We start from the raw sequence: 26,135 nt of genomic DNA on the forward strand, positions 1-26,135 counted from the left end.
CAAAGGAACACACATAGCATATCATTACTACGCATCGGTCTCACCCTCGCCCTCACCCGCCAAAACCCTCCACATCCACTTAACCTCATCCTGTTCCTCCTTCGAGCCCGGTTCGGTCCCCGCTCCAAATTGCTGCCCTACAACGCAAACCAGCCAGACATCGTTCTTCGTCTGGTTGATGAAGTGCTCCGTCGGCGACCCACGCGGGTAGATCCGGCGCCACTCGTCCCAGATTCGGAAGGCTTCCTCGCCCCAGGCGCGGAAGCTGACTTCTTCAATGATAGTTGGGGTGGAGATCTCCTTGCCGCGGAACACACCCCATGTGACGGCGTTCACACTCTCTGGGTTGGAGCCTAGATCGTCGAGATCGACGCCCGAGGACTTGGTCGGGAAGGAGGATTCAAGAGTGCCTGTTGCGTTCGTGGCGAACCACGTCAATTTGTCGTGGGTGTGTTTTGCGAATAGTGGCTTGAGGATGGATGTGTAGTCCTTTGTCGAGCAGAAGAACTCCACAAAAGGTTTCTGGAATACAAACCCTTCGCGCTGGGGACCCCAGCCGAAGATCGGATGGTCGCTGCGTACGCCGTTGACAGCGGGCTGCGAGGCGAGTGTCCACCAGCCGCGGCCGTCGATGAGTTTCAGAAGCTCAGGGCGGATCAGTTCAGTCTCTGGATTCAGGCCGCCGGACTCTTCTGCTGCGCCGCCTTCCGACCAGGGAACCATGTGTAGCTCGCCGGATACGTGGCGCCGGAAGAGTGTGTTCATGTCGGAGTTGTCAACGGGATGACCCCATAGACGCCGGGCGACGGCAGAAGTGACATGCAGCGAAGGCCCGTAGCCGTCGATTTCACCGAAGGCAGGCGAGCGCGCATCACCCCATCGTCCGTTGGGGAAGTCATCCCATGTGGCTTCTCGTCCGAGCGCTCCCAGGCCCTCGGAGATCAGGAGAGTGGTGCTGCGGTTGGGAGGCAAGGCCGGCAGTCCAGCGCTGTCTGCGCGTGCCTCGTGCACTGAGTCCTGGGATGATCCCTTGCCAGAAAGCTTGTCGACAATGACTCGGTTGTGCGGCTGTGAGTTGATAGACGACGCTCGGCGTTTCGTCCGCGAACGCACTGCATCGAGAGGCACCGAGTCATCGATATCGTCGATCGCGGAACCCTGGCCATCCGAGTATGGCGGGATCAGGTCACAGCGTTCAAGAATGAACGAAACGGTCTTCTCCAGGTTCAGGGTGTAGAAATGAAATCCTCGTGGGCCGGGGCATTGAAGATCTTTGATCCCGCCAACGATGTTGCTAATCACATCCACACCTGCACGCTTGACGGCGTCATCATCATGTTTCAAGTCCTCCATGCGCTTGGCAATAGGGTCCGGGATCTTGACATGGCTGAGCTTCGTCACTCGAGTCAGGATCTTGTAGCTGTGGATGGGCATCAAGCCCGGGATGATAGGGATGGTCTTGAAGACGCCAGATTCATGAGTGCGAAGCATATCCTCAAATCTCCGATAGGCGTCCAAGTCGTAGGTAAGCTGGGTCATAATAAAGTCTGCGCCGGCCTGGGTTTTCTCAACGAGATACGGCAGGTCTCGGACGGGATCCTGCACGTCCTGGAACGAGTCGGCCGGGTGGCCCTCCGGGTATGCAGCTACGCCAATGCAAAAGTAATCCCCGTGTTGCTTGCGAATGTACCGCACCAGATCCACCGCGAAAGTAAAATCCTTGTTGCTATCGTCTTCGCCGTGCATGTTGTACTCCTCGCTGCGAGGGGGGTCACCTCGCAGCGCCAGGATGTTTTTGATGCCCAGCACCTTCGCTTCTTCCAGCGCCATGTCTACCAACGCCCGGCTCATGTTCGTGCATGTCAAGTGTAAGACCGTGGTGAGTTGTAGCTGGCGCTGGCAGACCTCGGCCAGCTCGAGAGATCGGGCCGCCGTGCTCCCGCCAGCGCCCCAGGTGACGGACACGAAGAGCGGGCGCAGAGCCTGAGCCATGCGCTCCAGACGGGCGGACAAGTTCGCAAAGCCCTGGGTGACGGTTAGCTATGGTGTCACGGACATCCTCGCGGGGCTACCCCACCATGCGAGTCCTGGGCGGAAAGAACTCGAGCGAGAAGTAGTTAGCATCGGGCGGCAAGGCCGCGATCTTCTCTGTGATCTTCTTCTCCATTGTGACGGGTGGGTGTCAATGGAGGAAGAGGAGGGGTGGGAATGTGACGAAGAAGAGAAGTTCCCCGAGTGGGTCGTGACCGAACTGACTGACGACAGCACCAAGAACCGGCCATCCCGCATGCACAGGACCACTCTCTTACAGTTCCTGGCGGTATTGTATACACATTCTATCTAAACTGGTTTTCTGAAGCCAAGCTGGAGGCAGGGACCAACAGCCAATCCAACACGATCAGTGCGATCCGAGGCGGCGCGGCTGAGGATTGAGCCATCCCGGATCTACACTACTCCCGTCTCTTTCTCTCTTCTTCTTCCCTCGTCACGAACCCGTCCACCCACCTATCAACCACCCATGGCCTCCCGCTCGCATATCCCGCGTGTGCTCCGTCGGGTAGGCCAACCGTCCAATCGTGTCTCTCGACGCACACTCTCAACCTCGCCCACTCCTCCTCCGCGCTCTTCTCCGTCCAGTCCCAAAGACTCGCGCTCCCGCCTCCGCCAGTTCAATGACCGTCTCCCTCGCTTTCTGCGCACCCTGACCACGCCCCTACTCGGCGCTCCAGTGACTCATGTAACATCGTTTCTCATTCTTCACGAGATCACGGCCGTAGTGCCCCTATTCGGCCTCGTCGCGGCATTCCATTACGGGGACTGGATGCCCGATCTCACGTCCGACGGCGAGAACAACGCTTTTGAAGAAGGGACCGCGCGCTTTGGGAAATGGTTGCGGAAAAAGGGGTGGGTCGATGAGGCGGACGTGAATGCTGTAGCGGAGCATGAGGCTACGACAGATGCTAGTACAAGGGACAAGGAGCGGACCGGGGTACGGTTGCTTCTAGAGTTCGCGACGGCCTACGCAATTACAAAAGCACTGCTCCCTGTCCGCATTGCAGCGAGTGTCGGGGCCACGCCGTGGTTTGCAAGGACAGTCCTCACGCCGACGGCAAATACAGCCCGAAGACTGCTGGGGAGGAGCTAGGATTGTAGATCAGGGTTATCGTATATATGTGTATAATAAACGGTTCATTTTCCGTAACTATCAGTCACAGCATTCTATGCTACCGGGAGCTAGAGACAAGGCGCTGGTTGGCTCGGCGGAAGAACGAGTAATTTACTCGTAGACCCACGGGGCCTGGCTGGACTTCCACTTGATCAGCTCAGTGGGGGTGAACCAGAGGGAGATCTCCTTCTTGGCGTTCTCGACGCTGTCGGAGCCGTGGCAGACGTTGCGGCCGACGTCCTGTGCAATTGTCAGCATGAACGAATACAGCATGCGGAGGGGGGTCTTACAATGGCGTAATCACCGCGGATGGTGCCGGGGGCGGAGGCGAGGGGGTTGGTGGCACCCAGGATGGCTAGAAGTGGTTAGTAGATGACCGAAGTGCTAGAGTAGAGAAACATACTGCGGCCGGTCTTGACGGCGTCCTTGCCCTCCCAGACCATAGCGCAGATGGGGCCGCTCAGCATGTCTAGTGTTGAGGTCAGTAACTGGGTGTTGGATGGGTCGGAAGCATGGGGAACTGACAGGCAACGAGACCCTTGAAGAAACCCTTGCTGGACAGGTCGGCGTAGTGGGTCTCGAGGTGCTCCTGCGAGGGGGAGCAGAGCTTCATGGCAACGAGCTTGAAGCCACGGTTCTCGAAGCGAGAGATGATGGGGCCAATGAGTCCACGCTAATTGATGGGTTTGTTAGCCCATTGAGTGATGATTTTGGGGCGGGGATATCCATACCTGGACACCATCGGGCTTGATGGCAATGAAACTGCGGCGAGTGGATTAGCTTGGATGTTGGGCAAGGGAGGAGGGAGCGGGCAGAGCAAGACCAGAGCTTTGGGGGGAAGAAGGGAGGGTCAATTGCTTACGTCTGCTCGTCGGCCATTGTAATGGATTGGAGTGGATGGAATTAAAGGTGAAGTGGAAGAGGTGAACGGGTCAGAAGTGGGAGGAAAAGAAGAAGAAGAGGAAGAATCTTTGTTGGTGGGGCTGGAGGGGTGTGTTGGCTGTGGATGCCTGACTGCCTGAACTAAATGCCTCAGGTGTCTTACCCCAGCTGTCTCTCGGCCCCGTCTGGCCAGCTGGAGCTTTCACCCCAACTCAACTGCACCACCACCTCCAGATGCAGGGCACCACCTGATCATTCCTGGGATCTGTGTTAGCTAAATTGCTCTGAATTATGGTCCGCAGCCGGCCTGCGTCCCGATGGACGCTATTGCTGTCCCTGCTAGTCCTCATCGGATGCATTGTTGTCCCCGGACGTGAGCATGCTCCTATCCCTGCGGGCAATTGCTTGAGCTAACTCGACGGTTTGCAGGGACGGTCAAACACGAGAATTTCAAAACATGCGCTCAATCGGGGTTCTGTCGACGCAATCGGGCATACGCCGACAATGCTTCGGAGAAGGGCGACTCGTGGGCCTCGCCCTATGAACTCGACCCAGCCACGGTGCACTTCAAAGACGGCCAACTAACTGGGATCCTGATTAAAACAACCGCTGCCAATGAGAAACTCCGGCTGCCCCTAACGGTGTCCTTCCTCGAATCCGGTGCTGCCCGCTTGATCGTCGACGAGGAGAAGCGCTTGAAGGGCGAGATCGAACTCCGCCATGACAGCAAGGTGAACAAGAAGCGGTATGATGATACTGGGAAATGGGTTCTTAATGGAGGCTTGGAAGTGAGCAAGTCGGCGACGCTGAATGCCGAAACCGAGACTGGCTTCACCAAGGTGCTCTACGGCCCGGGCGATGCTTACCAGGCAGTCATTCGTCACTCCCCGTTCCATGTCGATTTCCAAAGAGACGGGCAGACCCACGTGCAACTTAATGATCGGGGTCTCTTGAATATGGAACACTGGAGACCCAAAGTGGAGAAGGAAGGAGAAGATCCCCCGGAGGAAGAGGACACCTGGTGGGAGGAGACCTTTGGCGGCAACACGGACTCCAAGCCGCGTGGTCCGGAGAGTATTGCCCTTGATGTCACTTTTCCGGGTTACAACCATGTGTTCGGTATCCCGGAGCATGCGGACTCGATGTCGCTCAAACAGACTCGGTAAGCCTTATATCATGAGTCTCCCCCAAAACAGAGCTAATACAGCTGCAGTGGCGGCGAAGGGAACCATGAGAACCCGTACCGCATGTACAACTCGGATGTCTTTGAGTACGAACTCAGCAGCCCCATGACTTTGTATGGTTCCATTCCGTTCATGCAGGCTCACCGCAAGAACTCCACTGTCGGTGTCTTCTGGCTCAATGCAGCTGAAACCTGGGTCGACATTGTCAAGTCAACTACGTCGGCCAACCCGCTCTCCCTGGGCACCAAGTCGAAAACTAACACTCAAACCCATTGGTTCTCTGAGGCTGGTCGTCTCGACCTCTTCATCCTCCTCGGTCCCTCTCCGAAAGAGATTAGCAAGACCTACGGCGAACTCACGGGGTACACCCAATTGCCGCAGCACTTTGCCATTGCCTATCACCAATGCCGTTGGAATTATGTGACCGACGAAGATGTCAAGGAAGTGGACGCCAAGTTCGACAAGTACCAGATTCCCTATGATGTGATTTGGCTCGATCTCGAATACACCGACGACCGCAAGTACTTCACGTGGGATCCAATGACCTTCCCCAACCCGAAGGGCATGGAGGAACAGCTTGACGACCACGAGCGTAAGCTGGTGGTGCTCATTGATCCTCACATCAAGAACTCCGACAACTACTTTGTGTCGCAGGAGCTGAACAGCAAGGGCCTCGCCATCAAGAACAAGGATGGTGACGCCTACGACGGGTGGTGTTGGCCAGGTTCGTCCCACTGGGTCGACTGCTTCAACCCAGCCGTCTACCCCTGGTGGTCTAGCCTGCACAAGTATGACCGGTTCAAAGGATCGCTGCCCAACGTGTTTATCTGGAATGACATGAGCGAGCCTTCCGTTTTCAACGGCCCGGAAACCACCATGCCCAAGGATAACGTGCACTATGGCGACTGGGAACACCGTGATGTCCACAACCTCAACGGTCTCACCCTGATCAACGCAACGTACCAGGCACTTCTGGAGCGCAACAAGGGTGACATGCGCCGGCCGTTTATCCTGACGCGCTCGTACTTCGCTGGCGCTCAACGAGGATCAGCCACTTGGACTGGGGATAACCAGGCCACTTGGGAACACTTGGGTGTCTCCCTGCCGATGGTCCTCAACAACGGCATTGCAGGCTTCCCCTTCATTGGCGCCGACGTTGGCGGCTTCTTCCACAACCCGGAGAAAGATTTGTTGACGCGGTGGTATCAGGCCGGCATCTGGTATCCGTTCTTCCGTGCCCACGCTCACATCGACACCCGCCGTCGTGAGCCGTACCTCATTCCGGAGCCCCACCGGTCCATTATCTCTCAGGCCATTCGTCTGAGATACCAGCTCCTGCCAGCGTGGTACACGGCCTTCCACGAGGCCTCGGTCAACGGCACCCCGATCGTGCAGCCCCAGTACTACGTCCACCCAGAAGACGAGGCGGGTTTCGCCATTGACGATCAGCTCTACCTGGGCAACACCGGTATCCTTGCGAAGCCCGTGGTACACGAGGATGTCGACGTTGCTCATATCTACCTTGCCGACGACGAGAAGTACTACGACTACTTCGACTACACGGTCTACCAGGGCGCCGGCAAGACCCATACCGTTCCCGCGCCGATCGAGAAGATGCCCGTGCTGATCCAGGGAGGTCACATCATCCCCCGCCGAGACCGTCCTCGCCGCAGCAGCGGTCTCATGCGCTGGGACCCGTACACCCTGGTGATCACTCTGAACAAGAACGGCGAGGCCGAGGGTTCCCTGTATGTGGACGACGGCGAGACCTTCGACTACGAGCGCGGCGCCTACATCCACCGCCGCTTCCAATTCCGGGACGGCGCGTTGTCTTCGGAGGACATTGGCACCAAGGGCCCCAAGACGGCGGAATACCTGAAGACCATGAAGGACGTCAAGCTCGGACGCGTGGTGATCATCGATCCGCCGGCTGCCTGGGCGACACAGTCCACCGTAGACGTCAGTGCGGATGGGCAGACGGTCGGCACGGCTCCGCTAGAGTTCCATGACCAGCAGGGCGGGAAGGCGTCGTATGCCGTGGTGAAGAACCCGGGCGTAGGCATTGGAATGGCGTGGCATCTCGGGTTCCCCAAGATCTGAATGAATGTATATTTGCGCGCATCTAGAGTTGTTTGTCTCATTCAATCCCACCTACCATTTTGTTTCCTGTCACAGTCACCCTGGGAATTGCACCGATCGAAGTATTTACGTCACAACCCTGGTGATTTGACTCTACATGCTACTGTCCGGGATAGATTAAATCTTAGGCATACGAATGATATAGCACAATTCATCAATCTGTAACATTTAAATGATATAGCACAATCTATCAACCTGTAACCTTCGCCAATATGGTAATGAGAAACGAAAACATGTTCCTAGCCTACTGGATCCGAGGCGTAAAAATCATCTTCTGCTTGGTTAGGGGCCAAATCGAGGTTTGAAATAAGCTCTGGGGCTCCTTCTGCGCCTCCATCTGGTGCTCCGCATTTTCAGGATTTGAAAAGAAGGGCGAGAATTGAAAGTCACGCGACACTCTAGCCATAGGGCTGATAACTCCAAAACTTCTTCTACGAAGTCTTCATACACAGGACAGATGTGCACCGATCTTCTTTTGTGTAATGTATACGACGCTAGTCAAGCTACGCAAGGTTTCATCGATCCGATTACTAAGCTCATTTTTCCCTTGAATCGATCTGCGTCCACCTTGAACTTCGCTGCTTTCCCTCAACCAGTCACTCGCTTCCAAACTTCTTCCCTCTGTGCCATATTTGGCCGCTGTCTTCAGCCCTGTTCTGCCGTGTTCTACTTTCCCTAGGACTCATTGTTCCTGTCCGTTCCATTGTCACTCATTTTCAAGCCCCGCGGGTCGCCGGATCATCTGCCGCGTCATGTATCTCATCTCACTTGTCATTGAATATGGCGCCCCCATCTTGTACGTTGAACGCGATCTATCGATCGGGGGTTGGAAGCCTCAGCTAATCATAATTCACGTCTGCCAGTCTCGTCACCTCTCCCCTGACCTCCTACGCGGACCAGATTCTCAGCATCCACCGCACAAGGACATCGGCAGGGTTCTCGCTCGACATCCCGCTGATCATGCTCGTCGCCTCGATTATGAAGTGAGTCTTTGCTCCGGTGCTGAAGTTTTGTTGGGGGTATAATGTTAATGGGGATTGATTTCAGGGTCTTCTATTGGTTCGGGGCCTATTATTCAGGCGCGTTACTGACCCAGGCTGTCGTGATGATTCTGGTGCAGGGGACCCTGCTGAAAGTTGCGCTTGAGAATCGGCCATCTGCGGGGGTGATGAATGGGATCGAGCATACGCCCTTCAGCGGCGGGAGTGCCGATGGTGGGTTTGCGCGACCCTACGAGTTTTGGCAGTGGAAGAACACCAAACCGTGAGTCTGTATGACGCCGTCCAAACTGACCCCATGCTAAATTATTCGCGTCATTAGATACTGGTTGTTCCTAGCCTACCTGGTTGCCGCGCTGACCTTGATCCACCTCTCCCCGATCTCCCAGTCCGAGTTCTACATCAGCCTCCTGGGCTACATCGGCCTAGCCATCGAAGCCACGCTCCCCGTTCCCCAGATCATCTCCAACTACCGCTCAAACTCATGCCAGGGCTTCCGGGTGTCCGTGCTGGCAGCTTGGCTCATCGGCGACATGATGAAGATGAGCTACTTCTTCTGCAGCCAGGAGCTGATCCCGTTGGCGTTCAAGATGTGCGGTGTGTTCCAGTGCATGTGCGACATCTACCTGGGCGTGCAGTACTATATGTTTACGCGGTCCTCTTACCGCGCTGGGGGCGGTTCGGCGGAGCAGGAGGGTCGTTGGGGCGCGCAGGAGAAGGACATTCGCATGACGTGAGAGCCAGCATTTGGGAACTTTGTAGATAAAGAACGGGCATTTCGTTACTAGCCATGGCATTTATATATTTTATAGACTAATAGGATGTACGATTACCACTTGAAAGCCAACGGAAGACGCCTCCGGATGTGGGGAGATGATGACATCTTATCTTTCGGATCTTATTATTCTTTTTTGACTCCCACCACTACCACCACTACCACCACCACCACCACCAAACCAAGATGGACGGCCAGCCCACAATCCGCATCGGCTATGTGCCTGGTACGCTCCCTCCCTTAATCACTTCCGGGTAACAATTGACTAACTGATGGTAGAGCACTATCTCACCCCTCTCCACCTTGCCCTCCGCTCCCCCGCCGTATCCTCCCTCCCCTACAAGATCGAGTTGATTCCCTTCCCCTCGGGAACGGGCCATATGATCACATCGCTGCGCGCCAATGAGATCGATCTAGCCATTGGCTTAACCGAGGGCTGGGTCGCCGGCCTGGCGGGTAAAACGCAGGCAACCCCGAACCCGAAGGATGGCGGGTACACCGTTGTCGGACACTGGGTGGATAATCCGCTGCGGTGGGCGATTGTCACGGGGCGGAATCGGAGCGAGATTGACGGTGTGTCTGACTTGCAGGGGAAGCGGGTTGGGATTAGCCGACCTGGGAGGTATGTACTCGTCTATCAGCATGGATTTCAATTGAATCGCAGGATTGACGCGGCCTAATTTATCCACAGTGGCTCCCATATCATGTCATTCGTCCTCGCACAGCAACAAGGCTGGAAACCCGACAGTCTAACCAGCGTCCCACTGGGCCCCTTCGGTGCGCTCCGCAACGGCGTCACCGGAGCAGACCAGCCCTCCCCCAGGGCGGAGTTCTTCATGTGGGAGCACTTCACCACAAAACCTTACTTCCACGCCACAGAGAGGGAAGCGCACCCGCCGCTCAAGAAAATCGGCGAGATCTTCACCCCCTGGCCGTCATGGATGATTGTCGCCTCGATGTCCTCATTCCCGGACCCGCAGCATGACCAGAAACTGCAGCTTCTGTTCCATGCTCTTGATCAGGGAATCGAGGATTTCAAATCTGATACCGACCAGGTCGTCAAGCTCCTCGGGACGGGCGAGCTGGGGTGTACGTATGAGAAGGAGGATGCGGTTGAGTGGTTGAAGGATGTGAAGTTTACGTCGGGGACACGCGGTGTCGATCCGAAGGTTATTGAGGGCGTTGTGGATGTGTTGAAGGTGGCTGGGGTGATTGATCAAGGTATGAGCAATGAGGAGGCTATTAATCGGGTTATTGGCATTCGGAGGTAGGTCTCTCTCTGTCCATGTGGAAGCGTTATTGAGCTGGAAAGGTGTGGAGGGCATTCGATGACTCGGTTTATAGATTTGAAAAGATGGACACGGTCGTGACTTATGACACCAAGTAGTATGGTGATGTAGAAATCAAAAGCATCAATGATATATTTCTGTTACGGCCATTATTGAGATGAGGCGGCAGATATCGTGTAAGACGTCTACAGCGACGCGACTACGGATGAAGTGGAAAAAAAAACATCATGCAAGCCATCAAGTGCAACATAAGTGCGAAGAAAGGCCGAATGTCAACAGGGGAGGTGGGATATCGACACCCGAGGCGCGTAGATTTCCCGATTAGGCAACTGCCTCAACTGGACACTCCCATTCAATCCTCTTTGTTTATATATATACATGCTTGATTAGGATAATAATGCATAAACAGAACTATATAAACACAATGAAAAAGCAGATTAGCTCCCATTCAACGGTCATGACGTTGCTGGAAAGCTCTAGCTTGAGCATGACAGTTATATATATATGTGGTTGTTGTCCTCGAACGACTGACGAAACAGAAAATAAAAGTAAAAATGCTACCGGTCAGACTCAACCCATGGATTAGGACTATCAAAAACCATGTCGCGCCATATAGCACTGCATCTGCACCGGGAGCTGAGTACTGAAGCTAGCTGCGGGCCAGCCAACGTCGCGCGAGCGCCGCTGGTATCTCCACTGGGCGATATCCCTTTACCTGGCTGAAAGCACAGCATTGGCACTAGTATACAAGGGAGAGACGGAAAGGTTCTGCCGAATAGAGTGCTTCAAAGCTACGTACCATCTCCTGCGAGGCTATAATTCATACGTATCGTCTACTACAGCATCCCTGCTTTCACTCCGGGGCCTGTCTTTGTAACCTACAAAGTCCAAAGAAAGCCTGGAATTATTGAAACATGTCAGCTGCTGGCCGGGTATGGCTTGCTATCCGCGGCGTCTCCGACTGCCAGTCTGGCGCAATGCACCACCACCACCACTAGGCACACAAGGGATGCAGAATCTCGACATGTCGCGGGTTCATTCTCCGCGACGAATCTCATCCCTAGAAACATAGACTAACCGGCCTAGGCCCAGCAGCTGTTGCACAGTCATCTCCCTCCCGCGGCGCATTCTCCGATCAACATCCGGGTGCCCTGACAATAAGCATGGAATGAAGCCAAACGAGGGAGACTCACATAACAATCCAATCAGCACGCCAAAATGCCAAAACACCACACGGTCCAATGGATGAAGATCGTCGGCAAGGCAAACCCGAAGCTCTCACATATTGTTGTTGGCGTGGATATGGTGGGCCATACCTTGCGCGCGTAGGGCTTGGTGACGCACGATGAAGGGTCAGGCTGGGCTTTTGTTATGGGCAGATTCCACGCCAAAGAATCGGAAAAATACCGCGGAGTATGCTATTTAGTCCATGGCACACGACTCCTAGCCATGCTTGGATTTTTGAGAGTTGTTGCGATTTCTTGTCTTTCCTTCTTCACCAACGTCGACGCCAATCATTCATTAACGCGCCACTCTAATAGTAATTTATCACAGTCGTCTGTAACGCAGTTTGGTTATAATGCGCAATTATCAACGCGTTCTCCCCTGGGCGGTGCTTCTCTCCTCACTGGGGAGGGCCCAGGCGGGATTGGACTTGAACTCATCTTCGAATGTGGCTGTCTACTGGGGTGGGTACAGCAACAAGGTTCTTCGAGGACAAAGTTAATCGATCTTCATTGCAGGCCAAAACTCGGGAGCTAAAGGACAACAACCTTTAGCCTACTATTGCAAGAGTGAGTTGTCTGAATATTATAAAACGAATGCGCGAAGAAACTAACTAATGGCTTTTAGACGACGCAATCAATGTATGACGAGCGTTTTAGAGTTATGAATGATGAGCTGACTTGGTTCCAGGTCATCCCGCTGGCCTTTGATATGATGATCAATGGTCCAGGAGGTGCTCCAGAGGTCGATTTCTCGGTTACGAGTAAAGACTGCGACGTCTTTCCCGGTACTCAACTGAAGAACTGTCCTCAAATTGCGTAAGGATACGCGGCTCTTGTGTGAAGCTAAACTGACACCTCACAGTACGGACATTAAAGACTGCCAGTCCAAGGGAAAGACAATTCTCCTGTCCATCGGCGGCGCCACGTACAGTGAGGGCGGCTTCACGTCAGAAGCGGACGCAAAGGCTGGTGCACAGCTAATGTGGGAGACGTTCGGGCCCAAGCAGAACGGATCAGACGCAAAACGGCCCTTCGGAGATGTTGCTCTGGACGGGTTCGACTTCGATTTCGAGGCCAATGTTCAAAACATGGCTCCGTTTGCGAATGAACTCCGGTCCCTGATGGATGCTGAGAAGGATAAGAAGTACTTCTTGACTGCGGCACCACAGTGTCCTTATCCAGATCAGTCCGACAAGGAGATCCTCAACGGTCCCGTTTTTATAGATGCCGTGTGGGTACAGTTCTACAACAACTTCTGCGGTGTCAATGCCTTCAACAAGAACGAAAAGGACTCCAAGTTCAACTTCGACCAGTGGGATGACTGGGCCAAGAAGGTGTCCAAGAACAAGGACGTCAAGGTCCTTCTCGGAGTGCCAGCCGACACGACCGCCGCCAGCACCGGCTACATTCCAGCGTCCCAGTTGAAGGATGTGATCGAGTACGCTAAGACCTTCGATAGCTTCGGAGGAGTTATGATGTGGGATGCAACACAGGCGTATTCGAATAATGGTTTTATTGATAGTGTGCGGGAAGCACTGGGATCGGGGCTCTCCAGTTCGTCGTCGTCCACTTCGGCGTCGGACTCGGCGTCTTCCTCTTCGTCCACTAACTCACCGCATCCCTCACCATCCTCCAAACCACCCGTGTCCTCGTCCTCCTCTTCCTCCTCATCTGGATCTGGGGACTCCTCCACTGGCGCTGAAACACCGACAACTACAACCACCACCTCTACCACTCCCACGAGCTCCGACGCACCGAGCGCAACCCCCACCGATGACGGCGACGATCTCCCGGACAACACATCCACAGCCACACCCACGCCGTCGAGTTCCAGCCAGTCGCCGCCATCCCCGACCGAGACCCCTACCCCGAGTCCAGCGCCCACGACCCTGTCAACGTCAACCACCTCCACAAGCGAGGAGCCTCCCAAGCCGACTAAGACTAAGACTCCTCCCGGTTCGACTGACGACAAATCCGATGACTCTTGGGCCTTGAACGTTATCCCCAATATCCTCAGCACCGATCTGTTCGGTCTTCTCAACACTCTCCGTGAAGCCAATCATCGAACCCCAGCACGTCACGCGCCAGCACATCACACTGAAAATCGCCACCACGGTCGGCCGTTCCATGCTTAAATCTCAAACTGTTATTTTCTGAATAACTTGCCCAAGTCTTGTTGAAGACTGGGGCTTTCCAGTCGACCACCTAGCTTGATGCGGGTTTGCTACACGTCCAATCTTGTCTTCGAGAGAGCCCGAACACATACTGTTCGTTTCATTCTGATTCTTCTTCCTCTATTTTCTTTCTAAATTCTTTGATTCCCCTTACACTTGGGTTACTGTCTCATGATACCCATAATTCATAATCCTGTCACCACCCTACAACCCTCACCGTGAGCCTTTCTGAACTCTGGGGGCTTGCATTGCTTTTCGTTGAAGGTGGAGACATTCTGATGATGCGCTTGCATATAATCTTTTTATTTCATTGCATCAATCTTACATTTAAACCAAGTGAATCTATTTTTGTGATGATCTGAGATATGTCCGGTCCATGATAATCAGGGCTTTGTAGATCACGTGTCTATGGCTATGAAAGAGTCCATCGAGTTTATGGCAAGTTTGAGCATGATATTTTTTCCCTTTCTCTCTTTTGAAGACTACTGCACGCTATTGATCTTCACACCATCCGCCTCGCACTCTTCTTGCCTCTTCCCGACCTTCTATTCGAATGCTCACGCTTTCTCTCCCTGCGCAATCGGGTAGATGCAGAGCGAGGATTGGGCCCATTGAGAGTTGTGTTATAAGTAGCGTGGCTCGGCAGCACTTTGAGCACGATCGTACTATTGCCCTCCCGGTAGTCGCTCGTGGAGGGTCCCACGGTCCGATAACCGCAATGTTGTCTCGTATGTTCTTCTCCAGTCGCGATATTCTTTCTCGAGATAGCTCTCTCAAACATCGTCAATGCAGTCAGGGGCTGGTAGAACGGTACTTCGTGGCCGGATTCGTAGATTCGCACGAAGCTATACAGCTCGCTCTGCCGGACTTGTCCATGAACAATTCCGTCGGAAGTGCTAATGTTGACAAAGCCTGCCTCTTCGTACCCTGGGGCGTTGATTTGCTTGGCGATAACCTGTCCCCCGAGCCAGTTGCAGTTGAAGTCACTAGACAGTTCTCAAGTCAGCGCGATTCACTCCAGCTACGACGAGGGGTGGTGTTCTTACGCATCCCCAAAATACATCGTGACCTGCACTCCGGCTTCTAACAGCCTTCTCACATCCTGTATCGTTCCAGATTCACGGTCGTCATCGCCTGTACTTCCGAAGCCATTGCCGACAGTATAAGAGTATTCCGAAAAGTTCTGATACGCTCCAATGGCGGCTTGAATGTCAGGGCGATTGAGGTAGTCCACGTAGAACTCGTAGGGGAACGGGTCCGGTGTCAGCTCGCGCACGTCGTACTCATCGCGCCCGGAGTAGTTGTCGTAGAGCGATTCAACCTTGTCGGCGCAAAAGTTGTCCGCCCCGGAACAAACGTCGTCGCGGCCCGTGGCATAGCATTGCAGAGTCTGGTCGACGCAGTTTCCTTCGCCGTACAGGTTGTTGTACCATTCTGCCTTCACAGACGCGTTGTATGGATCATAGTCGTATGTGTTGCCGGGGAATATGGAGAAGTTGTAATACGCCTGGTACTGAATCAGGGGATCGTACCAGCCATTCCCGATAAGAACGTTCTCAAGCTCGATCGGAATGGAGCCGGGAATCCGTTTAGCATTCTGCTCCAGGAAATAATCTGCTCCCGAGTTAGTTTTCCTTCTCGTTCTTGAGTACCCGGGATTCTCTCTCTTACCATTGAACACGGGGCCATAGTGACCCCCGTAACTTTCCGTAGCGAAATTGAGGCCATTCCGTGAGTACTGTGGGAAAGCCCCCATGAACCCTTGCAGAGTCTTCCACATATTCGGAGCTGCTCCTGCGGTCGAGTTGGGAACTAAAGCAACGTTGGACTTGGAGTATGTGCCGCATGTTCCGTATGCCTGGGCGTAACCGGGGCAGGTCTCGTCCGGGAGTTGGATGATATAGCCATCGTTATCCTGGTATGCCGGAATGGGGATTGTATAAGAAAGCCCAGTCGTGGCAGGCTGGTCGATGAAGAGCTGGTGACTGTTGAGCCAGATTTATGGTTAATGAGTGGGGGAGCTTACCATATTGCTCACGTTGCTCCATGAGTGAGGATTGTTGTATACCTTGCCCTCGTAATCAACTCCGCAAGGTCCGAGTTCCTGAAATAACCCAATCATTGAAGACGATCCTGGTCCTCCGTTGATCCAGACTGTAAGCGGTGCCTGAATGCTTGTTGGTAAATCTCCTTGTAGTTACGAAAGAGGTGTTGGAACCTACATCTTTCGGATCTCCATTTCTAGTCTCGAAAAACCACCTGCGCTCGTCAGCTCACTGCTTCTGAAGCAAAGCGCTAGCTCCGTAGTGCGGGCGAGCAATCGGAAAGGTTGTTTACCAGAAAATATGTTCATTCTCCTCAACATCAGCGTAGCCAGAATAGCTCTTCACATTGGGATCCTGTTCACAGATGCCAGGGGGCACTTCCTTGTATCGCACGTTGACGCCAGCATGACCCTCCTTCTTGGTCAAGTCCTTTGGCGCAGACACGAATTGCGCCGCGACCGAGTGCGCCAGCAGTGCTGCAGCTACGATTGAGATCTTCGGATATGACAGCATTTTGAACTCTGAATTTCCCGGGTGATCGAAAGAAATTCGGGTTCTGGAAGGAGTCTGGGGTTGACCTTAACTCATTCATTCGGAGAACCCCGCTCGGCCGGGTTGGAGCAGGGAGCTATATAGCTCCCCTGCATTTCGCTAGGATCAATCAGGAAGGTAGGATCCATGAATTCCGACGATCGTCCCCAATCAGCACTAGCCCGCACTGATAATCTGCCCTTATCCATTGATCAGCTCTCCGCTAATCAATGGATCCGTCGGATCTCCGGGCCCATCGCCGAGCTGGCGCGCGCCATCTCTAGAATACGAGCAAATCTCGGAACACACAAGCGAACAGATTAGGTATCAATTGGACTATCCGAATTCATAACTATTAGGTGATTAACGAAGGGAAAATAAACATCCCTATCTTTCCCCCTGTAAACACCGGCCATAGATCAACATTATCAGCGAAGTCATCGACGATCTCACTCAAATACAGACCAAATAGAAATCGTCTAGTCTGCACGTAAAGTAGCAACCATCTTCAAGAAAAATAAGAGAACAAACGCGCAGAAAAAAAACCCCAGCTACATTGGGTATCACTCCACGTCCTCCTCTTCCTTGCTGGCAGCCAAGAAGAATCGACCCTTCGGCTTACCAGGCTCTTCATACTCAACCGTCAAGCGAGACAGATGGCCCAGCAAATTCTCGATCTTGATATCGCCCTTGCTGTGCCTCACTCGACCGAGGTCATCGAGCCATTTGACCTTGTTAAGGATGAAGTAGACGAGCGCAATGACGATCTCGACACCGAGCGAGTAGCCCCAGATGCGAACCACGGTGACGATATTCGTCCAGCCGTTCCTGGTCTCGACGAATTGGTCCTTTGGGATGGTGGGCATGTCTTGGTTGGTGAACCAGCCGAACAGACAGAAGATGGTTGCCAGAATATCCACGCCTAGAATTGCGGTTACCAGGTGGATGGACGGCCAGACGTCGCTGCCGCGCGTTACAAAGATCAGCCAGTTCTCCGTCAGTGCCACTTCCAGGAAGAGCACTTCTTGGATCGAGCCCCAGTTCTGGATGATACCGCCCGACGGCAGGAACATGGAGCCACGCACAACCCATGTGCCCAGGGCAAGTAGAAAACCTAGGAATACGGAGATTACCCAGATCTTGGGGAGCTGCCATTCCACAGGGCGAAGTTCGAACGAGGCGTTGTCGTATGCCACGGCGACGGTAGCCAGATCAGCGAAGAGAGCTAGGAAGACGATGAGCTCGACTCGAATGCTTTCGTTCAGGATAATCATCGACGTCACCAGGTAGATCTCCAAGTGCAAGCAAAGCGCGATCCGGTACTGAATGTAAGCCTTCATGCGGTGGAAGATCTGGCGCGCAACCTTGATCGAGTCGATGATGGTCGACAGACCAGGTTCCAGGAACACGATATCCGATGCCGTCTGGGCAGCTTCGGAGGCGCCTTCGACGGCGATACCGCAGTCTGCTTTCTTAAGAGATGGTGCATCGTTCACACCGTCACCCGTCATAGCGGTCAAATGGCCTCGCTCTTGCAGCATCTGCACGACTTGAAACTTGTGTTCTGGGAAAACTTCGGCAAAGCCATCTGCTTTCTCGACGAGATCACTAGCCATTGCGCCGCTTAGACCGCCGTGGATAAGCTTGTCCGAATTGTACACCTTGGTACCTAGCGCAAGCATCTTGCAGGTCTCCTTCGCAATAGCAATAGCATCACCCGTCAGCATCTTGACACTGATGCCGAGATTCTGAGCTTCGCTGATGGTCTGTGCCGTATCCTCGCGGGGCGGATCAAACATAGGCAGCATGCCCAGCAGAGTCCAGTCCTCGCCTTGTTTTTGGACAGCCACTCCGAGAGAGCGGAACCCGCGATGCGCAAATTCCTGAGCTTTAGCCTTGTACATGTCGGCGGTGGCCTTGGCGCATTTGGTTAACTGCAGCACGGCCTTAGGCGCGCCCTTGGTACATGTGTATTGTACCCCATCGCAGGTTGCAACAGTCACAATGCGTTTAGAGACAGGATCGAACGGGATAAACTTCTCCGTTTTCCAGCCACGGCAAAGGATCTCGCGAGCTTTGGGATATTGCCGGAGGGCCAAGACGGTGACCTTGTCGATAGGGTCGAGCGAACCGGTATTGTGCGAGGATGCAAGCACGGCGACGGCAAACATCCAGTCGACATCGACGCCTTCGGCCACATACGGGTCGCGAATGCTCAATTTGTTGGCCGTCAGGGTGCCGGTTTTGTCGGAGCAGAGAATATCCACGCCCTGATACTGTTAGCAGCTTGAATTCTTCTGATTGAGGAGAAACGTACAGCCAACGATTCAATTGCCGTTAGTTTCTGAACAATCGCTTTCTTCTTGGCCAGGTATGCAGCGCCCACTGCCATGGTAGTGGTCGTGACCACGGGAAGACCGACGGGAACACCGATGATAAGCAAAGACAGAGTGTAGTGAAGAAGCGTCTGCTGTCCGGGCGAGGCAATGGGGATGTGACGGAAGAATCCACCGATCCAGGCTGCGAGAATCCAGGCCATGACAAGGACCAAGAGAGACGTTCCGATATTGTCCATGACGATTTCGAAGTGACCAGCGCCCTTGGCAGACTGCACCATGCTTGCAGTACGGCCGACGAAGGATGTTTTGGCCGGCGTCTGAACCACAGCGTACGCTTTGCCACGCTTGCATCCGGTCGTGTAGAAGATGATGTCGCCCATGTACCGATCGACGGCCAGGGATTCTCCAGTGATTGCCGAGTGGTCGCAAGCCAGGATGGGATAGCCGCGGCGACGGGGCTTCTGCGGCTCGGTCTCTTCTTTGCCGTCAGCTTCGCCTTCACCTTCTTTGCCCTGATTATTGTCCTCATTGCCCTTCTTTTCACCTTCGCCTTCATCCTCGGACTCGGAGGAGCCGCCGCCGAGCATGCCTTGTTCCTGGAGCTGGTTGAATTCCTCCCAACCATTGGGATCGTCGTAGTCACAGATCACCTTGGAATCAGCTGGGATGACTTGGCCTTCACCGACAATTATCTGTGGGACAATTAGGGTCTGCGTAAACCACGGCGTAATGATAGACATACCACATCACCAGGAACCAGCTCTCGCGCCAGAATCTCCTGCTGAGAACTGTCTCGCACGACGAGGGCACGCATGGCAATATCTCCCTTGAGACTTGCAACCACGTCGGCAGCTTGCTTCTCTTGATACCAGCCGACAGCAGCGTTCAAACACAGAATACCAATGATGACACCGAAATCAACCCAGTCATCCAGACCAGCGGCAAGCAAGACCGCAAGCTCCATGACTAGACGACCATATTAGACATAGTCAACAATAAAAACATGAGAAAAAGACACACCATAAAGAATCGGACCCCGAAAGTACGACAGGACCTTTGCAATCGGATTCTCCTTCTCCGAGACCAGTTCATTCCACCCGGCACGCTGTCTCCGCTGAGAGGCCTCTTCGTTCGACAGTCCCTCTCGGATATCAGTAATGAGCCAGTCATCGGGAAACTTGGCGCCACCATCATCGACCTTGTGCACACGGACCCTGCGCTTCTTCCAGGGCGCATACCAGATGCGTTTCTCGATGAAATCGCCCTCTTCCTCGTCAACGGCTCCGGTATCGCGGAAGGTCGACACATACTTGACCAGCTTGCCGTACTCATCGAGATTCGCCCAGTCGTCTTTCAGCGAGGCGCGGGAGATGCGCGAGCCGCGACGTGCTTCGGGCGCGCGCTCGACGTCTTCGTCTTCGCCCGCCATAGTTTGGGTACGATTTGCTTGAAACTGGGATAGGCGGTAAAGGAGTGTAGCGGGGAGCAATGGTTGGTGAAGGAGGGGAGGGGAGAAGAAGAAGAGAGGAAAAGAGAGAGCAGAGCAACAGGAAGACAAAGGAGAAATCAAAGCTCCTCAAACAAACACGTGGGATCAAGGGAAAGAGGGCGAGAGAGCGGGTGTGTGGGTAGGTGGGAGGAAGAGTAGGAGAGAAGGCAGGGATTACTTTTCTTCGAACCTAACATCTACGACACCCACCACTACAGCTTTTCATGCTGACGTCGTGACTGAAACGGCAAACGCCCCTCTCCGAGCCAGCCTGTGCCTAGCCGATGTCTTCATGGGTCTTGACGTAGGAGACGCTGGGTGAGTCTATCCGGATGAACCTTGTCTGGCAGGCCCGCAGAGGGCGTGACTAGGGGGGAGAACGCATTGAGTTTGGGGGAAGTAAGTGTGTAGTTGGGCGTCCATGGATCCGCGCCAGGGTTCCATCGGCAAGACCCTGTGGAACAAGGCCTGTGACTGGCCATCCGTTGCACGGAGCTGTCACAGGAGCTTCAGGAAATAACAACCAGCGGAGTGGCGCTCAGATAGACACACTGAGGCAATGAAAGCTCTAATAACCGGTGAAGTTCTTGATCTGTGATGATTATCTACATAGCCAAACCAGACACCAGCCATCATGCCCGAGGCCGAATGTCCCGAGTGTCCCGACAGTCTTCGACGTCATGCCCGATTCCGCTGGCAGCCGCGCAGGACGAGTAGAGTGTACCATGATTCATAGAACTTAGTTCGATGTTCCTTTTTCTCTCCTGTCTACCGGCCATACTCCGGTGGAATCAAATCCCCATGTTGTCTCCCTGAACTCATACCGTCGATCATGGTAGATCCCATCCACGTGACCCAGCCCTATCCCGACCCACTTGATAACTACACGATAAGCAACATGGAGAGCAAGAGGTCGCGCAAGACAGGGAGTTGATTTTGGTATGCTTCTGGCAGTTATCTACCCCATTTTCACCTGGTCATCATCATCGCACATGATCTATTTCAACTTGCCCGTGGGAATGTTGAAGAACACCGCCGGAGACCCAGGCGCGTAGGCCCGATCCAGGCGGTAGAATCCCTTGCGCTCGAACTGGATGATATCCCCCTCCTTAAGGTTGGCCACATTGCCGTCGGCCACGGCATCCTCACGGAACTCGGTGTGAGGGTTAAGGAAATCCTCCAGATTGTCATTCTCGTCCAACGAATCCTTCGTGAGCAGGTGGTCAAAGTCGACGAGCTCAACGGGGACCAGTTCCTGGCCCTCGGTCGATAGCCACGTCACCTTCTTCTCGGTCTTCTTGAAGTCGCCTTCCAGGTGCAGCTCAAATTCGAGGTGGGTAACGGCACCGGCGTCGTCGGTCGTGATCTTGCGCACGATTGCGTTGCCCCAGCTCATAAGCGTGATCTCCTCGTCCTGCTTGAAGAGCTTTGCGTCCTCCTGCTCCATGACAATCGAGCCGCTGAATGCAACGGTCTTCATTCCCACGGCTGCGTTCTTAGCATGCTTGGGCTTCTCCTCCGTATACGCCGCGGGGGCGCCCGTGATAGTCGCCTTAACCATGCCCTTGGTCATGATGGCTGTGTGGCGCGGGCTCACGGGGTCAATGTACTTCTTGTTGGTGTTCCAGATGAGGTCCCAGCTGAAATTGGTGACCGCCTTAGACGGGCCCTGCTTGAGGATAAACTCGCGCAGCGCAGGGATGGTCATACCACGGCGGCGAATACCGCGAATGGTCGGGAAGCGCGGGTCATCCCAGCCCCAGACAAAGCCCGAATCGACTAGCTTGGTCAACTTGCGCTTCGAGAGTAGCGTGCGGACAAAGTTCATCCGAGCAAAGTCCCAGACCTGAACGGTACGCAGCTTAAGCGTATCTAGCATCCACTGGTACTGCGGGTTGCGATCCCTATACTCTATCGTGCGAAGAGCGTGAGTGACACCTTCCATGGAATCTACTGCGGGGCACGCAAAATCGTAGGTCGGATAGATCTTCCACTTGGTACCCGTGCGGTGATGGGGAGTTGGGTTGCAGCGGTACTGTCCGTGGGAGTGAGTTGGAATTCAGCAAGCGCAGAGGGGGGGTACTCACAATGACTGGGTCACGAAGTGCCTTGTTCTTGTCATCGGGAGATATCTTAGCACGAATGCACCACCGCAGGCCTTCGGTAGTGCCCTGCTTCATCTCCTGGAAATGAGCCAAGCTCTCCTCCGGGGAGAGGTCGCGACGCTTGCTTGGAATACCGTCAAAACGTTGGGCGGACATGGTTTCCTTGTCCGTGTCGTCGGCATAGGCATTTCCTTCCGAGATCATCCTCACGCAGTAGTCAAACAGCTCGTCGAAATAGTCGCTAGTGTAGGTCATCTTGTTGGGCTTGATCCCCATGAGCTTGAGATCTTCCACAATGGCGTCTTGGAATTCCTCCTTCTCCTTGGAGGGGTTGGTGTCATCAAACCGGAGAAGAAGGGTTCCATTGTACTTGTCGTGCGCAAAGTAGTCGTTGAGCAAGGCGGCCTTGGCGTGCCCGATATGGAGGTATCCGGATGGTTCAGGCGGGAAACGGGTCACAACTCCCTGCTCGGTATTACGGAGAGCAATGTCGTAATTGCCGCCCTCCTTGGACTTGGCAGACTTCTTCTCCTTGGCGACTGCGCTCAAAGACTCGGCGGCAGAAGAGGCCCACGGGCACAGATCCTCCAAAAACTTGTACCAACGAGTCAGGTTAACAAGCGAGCCCTTCTTCAGAGCCGCAAGAGCGACTCGGTTTCCACGGAGGGCACCCCAGATGGCGATGTCTGGGGCAGAGAGGGAATATCCGACGATAAAGGACCGCAGCATAAGATAGGCATTCAGGCGTTGAAGAAGAGGATCAAGCGCCTTAAAGTCCAGAGTAGCGAAGGCGTCCACCTGGGAAATCCACTCATCCTCCTATAATGAATGCATTAGACAAAGTACATATAGATAGTATCCATATAGACAGTATCGCGGAGAAAAGACTCACCAGCTTCGTATCCTTGCTTCGCAGGAAGGGAAAGTGAGTGAACAGCTCCTGGATGGCATTGCTGGTGCCAAACACCGAATTGGAGCCGCTGGTCAACTGGACAATGGCCTTGTCGCCCTCGTTCAGCATCGCGGTATCATCGCAGTTGATCTTGACGACGGGAGTGGAACGAGCCTCATTAATAGAGGTGGCAATGAGCACCACAGGCAGCAAAGCCGCATGGTTGGCACGCGTGGCCACGGTCAATTCGAAGGACGACATGGTTGTTGTGAGTGAGTCTAGAAGGAACTATTTTTTGGAGGGGCATGACTGACTGCCCGGGGCGATGTTTCTCCGGTGCCGAACAGCTTTCGCCGAAAAACACGAGACCATCACGCTTCATCCTCTGCCAGTCGCCATGTCGTCCGCCAGCTCGCTGCTGCCAACCGCAGCACGCGGGATCCTCTCATCATGTCGCCTGCCACTACGACACGCACCAATGGCGCCTCTTTTCCCGGCCTTCCAGCAGGTCCGAGGCGCCAAGGGGAATGCACAGAAGGGCAAGGGCAAAAACAAGGGGAAGGACAAGGCCGTTAAACCGGACCGGAGAGGGCCGAGGGAGTTCAGACAGAAGAACCTGAAGGATATGGATCAGTTTGCTTTGTGTGATGCGATGCGGTACGCTCTCCTTTTCCTCAACCCCGTAAAATCTAACCTGACGTCCGGATCTGCAGATACCTTCGGGCCGCCGAAGTTGGCCGGGAACCCACCAATTTGAAATACGAAGTTCACATCCGGCTACGAACGAGGAAAGACGGCCCCGTCATCCGCAACATGATCCGATTTCCGCACGCCGTCCAGACCGAGTCCCGGATCTGCGTTATTTGTCCCCCCGGATCCAAGCACGCCAAGGACGCCCTCGCCGCGGGTGCGGTGATGGTCGGTGAAGATGAAGTGTTCAATGCCGTCAAGGAGGGCAAGATCGAGTTCGACCGCTGTCTCGCTCACCCAGACAGCGTGGCTGCGATGAACAAGGCCGGCATGGGCCGCATCCTGGGTCCGCGTGGCCTGATGCCGAGCGCGAAGCAGGGCACGGTGGTGGACGATGTGGCCTCGCGCGTGGAGATGCTCCGCGGCGGTACGGTCTACCGGGAGCGTGATGCGGTGATTCGTCTCCCCATTGGGCAATTAGCCTTCTCGCCGGATCAATTGCGGGATAACCTGCGCACGACCGTTGAACAGGTCAAGAAGGACGCCTCGGGGCTCAACGATCGCATCAACAAGGAGATCCACGAGGTGGTGCTGAGCTCGACTCACGGCCCTGGCTTCAGTCTTAATGGAGACTTCCAGTCCGAGACTTCCCCGGAACCCGCTCTCTTGACCGGCTTGTAAAATACTTCCTTGGCTTTCTTATATCCTCCGTGTTGGCGTGTACAGCTATATTTTTTTTGTGTCATACTAGGAAAAATGGAACTTGGTGTATGATGGTATCATTTCTGTTCGAAAAATAGTTGCTGAAAACGCCGATGCTATGCAATGTATCTCTTTCCCTCTTCGAATGTAAAGCCTATACCTTGAGGTTTTTCAGCGCAGCGACAGCACTGACGTCCTCGCCCATGAGGTCGTAGAGACGCAAAATCATCATGGTCCGGCTATCGCGTTTCTGGCCCGCATGGCTGGCCTGTTCGAGCGCCGTTTTCAGATCCAACAACAGCGTCGATTGGACTTTTGAAACGCGCGACTGCTGCGCAACCAAGAACGGATGCTCCGCACCCACTCGCTCGGCCAGCGACTTGAGATAGACAAATTTCTGGATGTGCCGCTCGAGTCGCTTCAGAGATACGGTAGACGTTCCATCGACCACCTCCTCGTCGTCGCTATCCCCGCTGTCACTGGCATAAACATCTGACTCCGAGTCCGACTCGTCCGCATCTTCCGGTGAGGACTTGTCCTTGTTCCCAATCATCAAGCGATGCTCTAGCTCCTCCACGCGATCCGCATAATCCAACAAATCCTTCCCAGTATCCGCCTGTGTCCGTAGCCTCCTCTTCTCATTCAAGAGCGCCTCCACCTCCTGCCGCCGCGCTTCGACCTTGTCCCGGATGCTCTGCACATCACGCTGAAAAGCCAACACGCCCACTTTCACCCCCTCGGTCTTCTCCTCGCCGCCTCGCAGCGCTCCACCTAGTGAGAGGAAATCCTGGTAGTTCTGGTTGACCAGGTCCAGCAGCTCCTTGTTCAGCTGCTGCTCTAGGCCGCGCAGCTCCTGGCGCAGATCCTCGAGGCTTTGGTGTCGATTTGTGAGGGATGATAGGAAAGCTGCTGGGTCGAAGTCTGCGGCGAGGAATGAGGCGCGCGAGAGTGGTTGCGGGAAGGGCAGGCCGGAGGGGTCTTCGTCGAAATCGGAGGCGGACTCGTCCGAGTCGCCGAACTGGAGGAAGGTGTCAGTGACGATGAATCGAGACCATTGGGTTGGACCTATCAAGCGTGCATACATTAAACGGGTTCATGGCGTGTTGTTGGCTGCCGGAGAGAGTGAACAAGCAATCCACTGTGGATGCGGGTAGCGCATCCCCGTGACCATCTACTAGCTGTACTGTGAGATCGGGAATCTCTTTACAGAGCTCTTACGGGATCACGTGTGATCACCGGATCGCCCTAATGTATTTAATTCGATCGCTCCACTACTTTTACAATACAACACTCGCTTCGTCTTACATCTAGTAGCATATCTTTATAGAGGCCCTATCTATTAGGGTAGGCCCATAAGCATAGCCTCTCTAAAGTACTTATGGGGGCTCTATACAATGTCCGTATAGACTTTGTTAGGGTAGTCATTAGCCGTTGAGCTATATAGAAGCCGTAGTCACTACGATCCTTACTAAGAGGACTTCTAGGGCGCTATTAACATCTAGCGCTAGT

The 26,135-nt window shown here is 54.2% G+C and overlaps 12 protein-coding genes across 12 annotated transcripts; 6 read left to right on the plus strand and 6 right to left on the minus strand.

Annotated features, from left to right (window-relative positions):
• Positions 1-27: 27 nt before the first annotated feature.
• Positions 28-2,167, minus strand: PFLUO_LOCUS5560 (methylenetetrahydrofolate reductase 1; the record flags this gene model as incomplete). The annotated part of the gene is made up of 2 exons (XM_073783017.1): positions 28-2,025; positions 2,078-2,167. The coding sequence occupies 2 exons, from the start codon at positions 2,165-2,167 to the stop codon at positions 28-30; spliced, it is 2,088 nt and encodes a 695-aa protein (XP_073639614.1).
• Positions 2,168-2,518: 351 nt separating this feature from the next.
• Positions 2,519-3,145, plus strand: PFLUO_LOCUS5561 (uncharacterized protein; the record flags this gene model as incomplete). Its single annotated transcript, XM_073783018.1, has 1 exon — positions 2,519-3,145. The coding sequence occupies one exon, from the start codon at positions 2,519-2,521 to the stop codon at positions 3,143-3,145; it is 627 nt and encodes a 208-aa protein (XP_073639615.1).
• Positions 3,146-3,277: 132 nt separating this feature from the next.
• Positions 3,278-4,045, minus strand: PFLUO_LOCUS5562 (nucleoside diphosphate kinase Ndk1; the record flags this gene model as incomplete). Its single annotated transcript, XM_073783019.1, has 6 exons — positions 3,278-3,406; positions 3,457-3,521; positions 3,570-3,635; positions 3,692-3,839; positions 3,898-3,928; positions 4,029-4,045. The coding sequence occupies 6 exons, from the start codon at positions 4,043-4,045 to the stop codon at positions 3,278-3,280; spliced, it is 456 nt and encodes a 151-aa protein (XP_073639616.1).
• Positions 4,046-4,339: 294 nt separating this feature from the next.
• PFLUO_LOCUS5563 (glucosidase II) lies at positions 4,340-7,332 on the plus strand (the record flags this gene model as incomplete). Its single annotated transcript, XM_073783020.1, has 3 exons — positions 4,340-4,421; positions 4,478-5,210; positions 5,262-7,332. The coding sequence occupies 3 exons, from the start codon at positions 4,340-4,342 to the stop codon at positions 7,330-7,332; spliced, it is 2,886 nt and encodes a 961-aa protein (XP_073639617.1).
• Positions 7,333-8,123: 791 nt separating this feature from the next.
• Positions 8,124-9,106, plus strand: PFLUO_LOCUS5564 (uncharacterized protein; the record flags this gene model as incomplete). The annotated part of the gene is made up of 4 exons (XM_073783021.1): positions 8,124-8,167; positions 8,235-8,354; positions 8,419-8,634; positions 8,692-9,106. 4 exons carry the CDS (start codon positions 8,124-8,126, stop codon positions 9,104-9,106), a joined length of 795 nt encoding a protein of 264 aa, XP_073639618.1.
• Positions 9,107-9,330: 224 nt separating this feature from the next.
• On the plus strand, positions 9,331-10,531 carry PFLUO_LOCUS5565 (uncharacterized protein; the record flags this gene model as incomplete). The annotated part of the gene is made up of 4 exons (XM_073783023.1): positions 9,331-9,370; positions 9,424-9,766; positions 9,836-10,411; positions 10,489-10,531. 4 exons carry the CDS (start codon positions 9,331-9,333, stop codon positions 10,529-10,531), a joined length of 1,002 nt encoding a protein of 333 aa, XP_073639619.1.
• A 1,765-nt stretch (positions 10,532-12,296) lies between these two features.
• PFLUO_LOCUS5566 (Chitinase 2) lies at positions 12,297-13,794 on the plus strand (the record flags this gene model as incomplete). The annotated part of the gene is made up of 2 exons (XM_073783024.1): positions 12,297-12,475; positions 12,522-13,794. 2 exons carry the CDS (start codon positions 12,297-12,299, stop codon positions 13,792-13,794), a joined length of 1,452 nt encoding a protein of 483 aa, XP_073639620.1.
• A 1,081-nt stretch (positions 13,795-14,875) lies between these two features.
• Positions 14,876-16,391, minus strand: PFLUO_LOCUS5567 (uncharacterized protein; the record flags this gene model as incomplete). Its single annotated transcript, XM_073783025.1, has 3 exons — positions 14,876-15,447; positions 15,505-15,818; positions 16,171-16,391. The coding sequence occupies 3 exons, from the start codon at positions 16,389-16,391 to the stop codon at positions 14,876-14,878; spliced, it is 1,107 nt and encodes a 368-aa protein (XP_073639621.1).
• A 581-nt stretch (positions 16,392-16,972) lies between these two features.
• Positions 16,973-20,177, minus strand: PFLUO_LOCUS5568 (uncharacterized protein; the record flags this gene model as incomplete). Its single annotated transcript, XM_073783026.1, has 4 exons — positions 16,973-18,679; positions 18,727-19,440; positions 19,491-19,714; positions 19,769-20,177. The coding sequence occupies 4 exons, from the start codon at positions 20,175-20,177 to the stop codon at positions 16,973-16,975; spliced, it is 3,054 nt and encodes a 1,017-aa protein (XP_073639622.1).
• Positions 20,178-21,234: 1,057 nt separating this feature from the next.
• Positions 21,235-23,495, minus strand: PFLUO_LOCUS5569 (uncharacterized protein; the record flags this gene model as incomplete). Its single annotated transcript, XM_073783027.1, has 3 exons — positions 21,235-22,272; positions 22,325-23,161; positions 23,235-23,495. 3 exons carry the CDS (start codon positions 23,493-23,495, stop codon positions 21,235-21,237), a joined length of 2,136 nt encoding a protein of 711 aa, XP_073639623.1.
• A 217-nt stretch (positions 23,496-23,712) lies between these two features.
• Positions 23,713-24,605, plus strand: PFLUO_LOCUS5570 (uncharacterized protein; the record flags this gene model as incomplete). The annotated part of the gene is made up of 2 exons (XM_073783028.1): positions 23,713-23,891; positions 23,948-24,605. The coding sequence occupies 2 exons, from the start codon at positions 23,713-23,715 to the stop codon at positions 24,603-24,605; spliced, it is 837 nt and encodes a 278-aa protein (XP_073639624.1).
• Positions 24,606-24,780: 175 nt separating this feature from the next.
• Positions 24,781-25,723, minus strand: PFLUO_LOCUS5571 (uncharacterized protein; the record flags this gene model as incomplete). Its single annotated transcript, XM_073783029.1, has 2 exons — positions 24,781-25,644; positions 25,709-25,723. The coding sequence occupies 2 exons, from the start codon at positions 25,721-25,723 to the stop codon at positions 24,781-24,783; spliced, it is 879 nt and encodes a 292-aa protein (XP_073639625.1).
• Positions 25,724-26,135: the final 412 nt, after the last annotated feature.

Source organism: Penicillium psychrofluorescens (genome assembly GCF_964197705.1).
Source record: "Penicillium psychrofluorescens genome assembly, chromosome: 3".
Classification (NCBI taxonomy): Eukaryota; Fungi; Ascomycota; class Eurotiomycetes; order Eurotiales; family Aspergillaceae; genus Penicillium; species Penicillium psychrofluorescens.